The sequence below is a fragment of the Myotis davidii genome, unplaced genomic scaffold (assembly GCF_000327345.1).
Source record: "Myotis davidii unplaced genomic scaffold, ASM32734v1 scaffold123, whole genome shotgun sequence".
NCBI classification, from domain to species: domain Eukaryota; kingdom Metazoa; phylum Chordata; class Mammalia; order Chiroptera; family Vespertilionidae; genus Myotis; species Myotis davidii.
In genome coordinates this window covers 975,824-983,624 of record NW_006295391.1, presented here as the reverse complement: position 1 = coordinate 983,624, position 7,801 = coordinate 975,824, and the positions used below count along the sequence as shown (strand labels likewise).

The 7,801-nt window shown below is 40.5% G+C and overlaps 1 protein-coding gene across 1 annotated transcript in view; it reads right to left on the bottom strand.

Annotated features, from left to right (window-relative positions):
* The window catches only part of PEX5L (peroxisomal biogenesis factor 5-like), a 158,226-nt gene that overhangs the window by 42,457 nt on the left and 107,968 nt on the right, over nt 1-7,801 (bottom strand). Inside the window, exon 8 of the mRNA XM_006770031.2 lies at nt 4,781-4,876. Within this exon, the coding sequence (XP_006770094.1) occupies nt 4,781-4,876 (96 nt within the window). The remainder of the gene's footprint in view (nt 1-4,780; nt 4,877-7,801) is intronic.

Here is a 7,801-nt window from a genome sequence, read left to right as displayed (position 1 = left end):
TGGGTGACAAAGGAAGCGTTTCTGACGTGTGGTTGCAGGCTTGCCAGCTGCCTGCGTGACCTTCTCCCTCCTCTGCAGATGCCAGATCTCACTAGGGATCTCCCTTTCTGGGAGGCAGCTTCAGGCTCCTTTCCTGCTTCCCACGCCCGCGCCTCCCTGGGCGTCCTTCCTAGGATCACTTTGTAGCTGACGGTGCACTTGGGCTGCTGGCTGGGAGGAAAGTCCCCAAGGAATCCCCTCTTCATTCTTGTTCCGCGAAGAATGAACAGGAATTTTTGTGTTTTATTTTTTTCTTTTCTAAAATTACAATACTTTAGGCAGGGATAAATTTGCAGTGATTTTTTTTCAATAAAATGTGAGATATGAAAGGCAAAATGCCTCACCCATACAAGGCCTCACTAGATCCATAGCTCAACTTGAGCTCGAGCAATGTCAGCCTTTTGTACATAAACAGTCCCCAGGTCATTTAAGATATGCAATCAATAGGCGTGTGGAGTTGGCTGTCTTTTCTCCAGTAGAAGATACTGTATTTTAGGACATTTTAGCCCAAACATTAGTTGAATGACATGTTGTCAGGTGTTACTTAGTAAAAGTAAAAACTCATGTGTACCATGTAAAATACAAGACATGCCCAATGTTACTCTACGGCAAGACTGGTTGGTGCCACCTGCATCCTTGTAGGTGTGTCTCGCCGGCTGACATTGAGGTTGAGACCACAGAGGCACAGTCCCCTGGTAGAAACCGGTGTGCCTTAGACAGAATTGTTTGTTTACATTAGCTATGAAAATGCAGATATTCCATTATAGTAGGAGGTGATATGGCACTTTATATGCAACGGTAGATAGACAGAATGGCCCGAATTAGGGGATGAATAATCAGCTACCTATCCATTAATTCAACAAATATTTACTAAATACTTACTAGGTACTAGACAGTGTCTTAGATATTGAGGTACAGTGGTAAATATCGGATCAGGATCCTTTTCTCACGGGAGTTACATTTTAAAGCAGAAAAGACACATAACACACAGACACACAAAGACAAACAAGAAAATACCCCGTGATAAATATGAGGAGAAAAACAACACTCTAGATGTTGTGGTAGCAACTGGGCGGACAGGCTCAGCTTTCCTGCGGCCCTGACACTCCGGCTGCAACGTGTATGACAGGAAGGAGCCTGCCCCCTGAGGATCTGGGGGGAGTGCTCCCTGCAGAGGAAGGACAGAGTGGAAACAGAGGGCAGTGAGGTTGATGTGCAAGAGGCAAAGGAGGACACTGGCACCTCTGGGGCTTGTGAGGGGATTGAGGAGAAGCAGGAGCTGCTGGGTTCTTAGGCAGGATGGTGACAAAAAAGACATCAATGGAATTTAAAAAATAGCACTTAAGAATGGAATAGACTGTGAAAGAGAAAGAATATTGAAGTCAGATGATATAAAATATAAAATGGAGACTTCGGAAAAATTCAATTTAGAAAATGATTTTCCTCTGGGTCTTAACTAGTGTTTGGAACTGCCTATCTCTGATGAAGCCGGTCTGTGACACCATTCTTTGTTGGCCTTGAAATGAAGAATGGGGCACTTTTCGTTCTCTTAAGCATCTTATATCCCTCTCTAATGTCTATAACTTACCATGTTTTCCTTGGTTACCAACATAATGCATGTTTATGATGGAACGTTTGGAAAATACAGATAAACTAAGAGACGGAATAAAATCCAAATCTAGCCATCCAAGAATACTAGTGTTAGCATTTAAACACACACTTTCTTTATGCTTACAGAAGTCAGCACAGGTAGACAGCCAGTAATGTTTGTTGAATGAATGACTACTTGAAGTAACTTACAGCCTCTCAGGATTTCGTAGCTGGAAAGGACTATACAGGTGTAGGGACTAAGGCCTATACTATTGATGAAATGAAGCTATTAGAGAGAAGTTGAAATAATAACTAAGAGAAGCCAGGAAAAGATAAGTCTACAAGGAATGAGGTGAGTGTCATGTAGAGAAGGGATTCAGCTCATTCTGCCTTGTTCTGGAGAGGGCAAAGCCAAGACTAAGCAATACTGTGAGCTGTCGTAGGCCAATTTCAGCATAACACAGGGAAGAGCTTTTTTTCTTTTTTAAATATATTTTTATTGATTTCAGAGAGCAAGGGAGAGGAGAGAGAGAAACATTAATGATGAGAGAGAATCATTGATCAGCTGCCTCCTATATGCCCCAAACAGGGGATCGAGCCCACAACCTGGTAAGTGCCCTGACTGGGAATTGAACCATGACCTCCGGGTTCATAGATCGATGTTCAACCACTGAGCCATGCTGGCCAGACCAGGGAAGAGCTTTTTAATAGGTAGGGCTATCCAAAACTAAAATAGGTTTTCTTGAAAAGAAGTGAGGTGCTCCTAATTAGAAGTGTTCAAGTAGAAACAGATTATGTTTGAATGAATAATTTGTCAAGTATGCTTGAGTAGGAAAAACGTATTTTGTGTGCCTGGTTGGAATAAATAACTTTTAAGGTCTTTACCAAAACTAAGATGAAATGATTTTGTGAGTATATATCTCTATATCAATCATTATCTATATCTATGTAACGCACACATAGATAGATGGATAATTTTTGTCTTATTGACTTGTTACTTTGAAATGAAGCCTTTTGAGTGTGAACCCATTGTCTTTCTCATTCTAAATGGGATCTTATTAATTCTGTCTTTGCTGACCCAAATGCTAAGGTTTTAAATAATCTCCTTTTTAATACTAATTCAGTGTGCTACACACAGTAGTTCAAAAGATAAATTTAAATGAGCTCTTAAGTCTGAAAAAAAAATCTACATTTAAAATAAATTGAGCTATAGGCTCCATGCAGTTAGACAATGTGGTCTCAGCGGATCTCAATCAAATATATCAGTTGATCACATTCAAGAGATCTAAAATGCATTAATTTTTAAAATAAAAAAGGCTAAAATTAAAAAAAAGAAATTTGGGTAAATTGTATTGTGATCAGATAAAAAGTGTTCTCTTATTGGGTTTCTGAATGATGACATGAGATTATGGCTGGAATTATTTTCTAGAATATAAAGAATCCTTTTACTATTAAATTAGAAATATGGCTTAACTGCATTTCAAGTATGGAGTTACTGAAAGACTGTTCATAGTACAATAATTTCATCCAAATTCTAGTGGTGAAACAGCCAAATAAATGAACCATATTACAGGAATCCTTTCAGTTTTCAAGACTTCATATCAGTAGTAGAAATGGAGATCCTGACAAGTTCCTGCTTGGGTTCGGTGAGAGCCACTCTCAGATAGCAATCTAGCACAGCTCTGATGAGCACCACAGATGGCATCTATGGTGCACTCTTTGTGATTCTGACCAGAAAGAAAATGGATAAAAAACAGCAAAGATTGTCCTTTTTGGCTTCCCTTCCTCCTTTCCTTCTTCCTTCCTCTCCCCCCGTTCTTTCTTTCCTCCTCATTAGAAGGCTAAATAAGAAAATTCATGTTCGAGCCCTAACCGGTTTGGCTCAGTGGATAGAGTATTGGCCTGTGGACTGAAGGGTTCCAGGTTCGATTCCGGTCAAGGGCATGCAACTTGGTTGCGGACACGTCCCCAGTGTGGGGTGTGCAGGAGGCAGCTGATCTATGTTTTCTCTCTCATCAATGTTTCTAACTCTCTATCACTCTCCCTTCTACTCTGTAAAAAAAATCAATAATATATTTTTAAAAAAGAAAATTCATGTTCGAATTAAGTATCTCATTTTATTTACTATATCAACATTGTTATTGTTTGGCATATTCTTTTTAATTTTTTTTTTTACTTTTCAATTACAGTTGACATTCAATATTATATTAGTTTCAGCTGTACAGCATCATAGTTAGACATTTATATAACTTACAAAGTGATCCCCCCCATATCTCTAGTACCCACCAGACACCATACATAGTTATTACAATATTATTGACTATATTTCCTATGCTGTACTTTATAACTTGTGACTATGATGTAACTGCCAATATGTACTTCTTAATCCCTTCATCTTTCTACCTATCCCTCCCACCTGGCAGCCATCAGTTTGTTATCTGTATCTTTGAGTTTTTTTTCTGTTTATTCGTGAACTTTGTTTTTTTAAAAGATATATGCATCCCTATGTTCATTGAAGCATTACTTTCAATAGCCAAGATATGGAAACAACCTAAGTGTTCATCAGTAGATGGCTGGATAAAGAAGATGTGGTATATATACACAATGGAATATAACTGGGCCATAAAAAAGAATGAAATCTTGCCATTTGTTTTGGATATGCTTAACAGTAAAAAATGATGGCTTGAGTCAAGATAGGCCTTCCATTGGCTATAATAACACAGCCATACCTTTTCAGTTAGGGAAATGTATAATATTTCCGGGGCAGCGACACCTTCTATGTTTCAGACATTGTGTAGGTGCCAGAGAGATGAAAATGCCAGGCATGAACCTTGGCCTCACAGAGAAAGGCATAGAAAATGCATAGCAGAGATTCATCATAGAACCCAGATGAGGCTCAGCGTTCTTTCTTACCCAGGACTCCAGCCAGTCACTGCTGATCTATCACAATCGGCGTAAGAGGTGACATCTATTAGTCACTCCTGGTAGGAAGTCCAAAGTACTCTCGTAACAGGTTTCATTCTGATAATCATGATCATGGTTATTTCATGTCTATAAAGTAAGACCCATTTCAGGTGTATCCTGCTGACTTTTGAGCTTTTGAATTCCACTCTCAGAAATAGGGAATAAAAGCAGTTTTTTAAAAAGTTACCTCCACTGCTGCTTTTGCCCTTTCAAATTCCTCTTCTAAGGAGTGGTTTCTGGAGAGTAATGCACTTCCCCATCGCTGTTCTTTGGTCAGTCGAGCCTGAAATGAACCAAACACATGATGTTATAATATTGGAATCACATAGCACAAAAGTACAAATGCTTTTCCTTTTTCCATATTCCCCTAGAGTTTGGCAGCACCTGCAACGGATTTTGGAGTACTTTGCAAGCATGATGTTGCCCAAACTGGAATGGTGCCAAAATGTGTGTGAGCACGCAAGCATGATTCTTTTTAAAAATATATACATTTGTATATATTTTCATTGATTTCAGAGAGGAAGGAAGAGGGAGAGAGAGAGACAGAAACATTAATGATGAGAGAGAATCATTGATTGGCTGCCTCCTGCACGCCCCACACTGGGGATTGAGCCCTCAACCCAGGCACGTGCCCTAACCAGGAATCGAACCTGACCCTCTGATTCACATAGGTCGATGCTCAACCATTGAGCCAAGCTGGCCAGGCATGCATGATTCTTCTCACAGGATTTTAGGCCTGGTGATACTAAAAACAACACCCAGGCCCAACCTCCCGAAGGTTTAACTTTAATTGGTCTTGGTGCCAGGCATTAATCTTTTTGTAAATCTCCCATATGATTCTAACATGCAGCTAGAATGGAGAATCTCCATTGGAAGACTAGACTAGCTGATATTTAAGCTTCCAGCTGCTTAGAAGGACGAGCCTCAGGTAAAACTGTGGGAGCTGCAGAGATGAAAGCTGGCAGCTGGGTCTTTCTCTTTAAATATGCAGCAGGTCCTCATTCTGGATTCTTTTCCCATTGCCTTTCCTCTATTGGCACATCTGTCTAATGCCCCATTTCCTTAGGACATTGCTCTCTGTTAAATAATAGTCACTTAGATAAAATCATGTCTAATAGCTCCAACTGCTTTGTCACAATTAACAGGCAAGTGCTACACGGCTTAGTTAAATGAAAATATTTCCAGAAGACCCCCCCCCCCAAAGAGTCTGCTGGAATTTTTAAAAATGGTACTAATTTTAAATTTGACAAATAATGAATACTTTCTTTTAGAAAAAAAATTAATTATGGAAAATAAGAGGTGCACCTCTAGATGTTTCTTTGCAGTTACCTATATATTTATTTATGCACTGATGGAACATCATGACGTGTTTCAAAATTTTGAAACATAAATGATACGCTATTCTGTAGCTTACTTTTATCTACTTAACAATACATCTTGGAGAGTCTCCACAATTTGTACGTGTTAATCTACCTCACTCTTCCCAGGGATTTCCTAGTGCTAGTAAGTACCATGTACTGTAGTTTGTTCAGGACTCTCTCCAGGAGTATTCAGGATATTTCCAAATTTTCTCCATTTAATTACTTGTTTTCTTGTCTACCTTCTGACTCTACTGTAGGATCCATGCAGGTACGAGTGAGTCTGGAAACTTTTGTACTGCCCCATCCCAAGCTCAGGGCCTGACAAGTGATTCGTGCCCCAAGGATGCCTGTGGAAGGATGGATGGCAGGGTGAGGGATGCACTGATAAGGCAGCCAGGGGCTGGGGAATAGGAGGAGACAGGCTTGTGGCATGCAGTATCCCGCTCCCCTTCTATCTGGGCAGGGAGGCTCCTTGGCCATGTGTTAGATTGCTGTCTTTCAGGAATGCTCAACCCCCAGCTTCTATGAGAATCACATCACTTGAACAGGCCTGGGTCCCACCCCAGACCAATGAAATAGAATCTCTGGGGCTGGGCCTGGGCATTAAAAGTTGGAAAAACTCCTCTGGTGATTTTGAAAAGCAGTCATGTTTGAAAACCACTGTTCTATAGCACAACTGTTCTTCACTCAGCACTTTCCATCTAACTTGGCAAACTCCTTTTGGCCCTCCTTTCCCAACTGGTTATATAAGCCTCTGTCCCTCAATCCTTTGCTTTAGAACCAACTCTCTTGTCTTCCTGCCGGTTCCCTCGTCAATGAAATAAACAAACGAGTGAATTTTAAACTGTGGATCCATAGTCAAACACGAACTTTGTGCATTTTTATAATGATGTCATGGATGGGCCATGAATGGCATTAGGAGAAGAAAAAGAAAGCACCAATATTTTTGTCCCAGGCCACCTCCTTTCATTAGAGGCTCTTTTCTCTGGTGAAACACAATCTGTCTGTCCTGTGAAGCTGACCTAACAGGGCTCCATTACTGTCACCGGCTTCCCTTCATCGATGTTTCATGACGCAAGTGGACTATGAGTCACAGATGCAAAGGGAGCCACACATGAGGGAGAAGAGGAGCATCTCTCTAAGAGCCTAGACTTACAGTTCATATTCTCATTATCACTTAAAACAGCAAATATAAGTAGATTCTCACTGAGCAAATGGAATGTTGTTTTGACAGCACAATGGCTATTTACAAGAACTGTTTTCCACAGTGTTAGAAAGGCTTTGGAATATTACTAAACAAATGTTATCTACTTCACGTGGTAAAGCCATCTATTTTGGCCAGAGAAGCACGAGATAAACATTATAAATGATAGGTAAATACTGAATGTAAACAGAGGCAGTTTTCAAGCTGAGATTAGTATGCAACTAAAGATTATAGGCAAACCTGTGATGTGGGAAAACATATGTAAGTAATGCTTGTAAATCGCTTAGTATTTACCAAGAGGAATGATAAATAAGACTATTATACCTATAAGTTTCAGTTGCAGCTGTTTTGGTAGAAGAGTATTTCCCTGTATCAGTAGTTCCCAAGCTTTAGTGGGCATTAGGATCACCTAATAGTGGGCATTAGGATCACCTAAAAGTCTGGTTCAATGCAGGTGGCTAGACCCTGCCCTGAGGGTTTCTGATTCAGTAGGTGGGGAAGCCCACCCCCAGGGTTTCTGACTCAGTAGGTGGGGGGAGCCCACCCCCAGGGTTCCTGATTCAGTAGGTGGGGGAAGCCCACCCCAGGGTTTCTGATTCAGTAGGTGGGGGAAACCCCAGAATCTGCATTACTAACAAGGTAC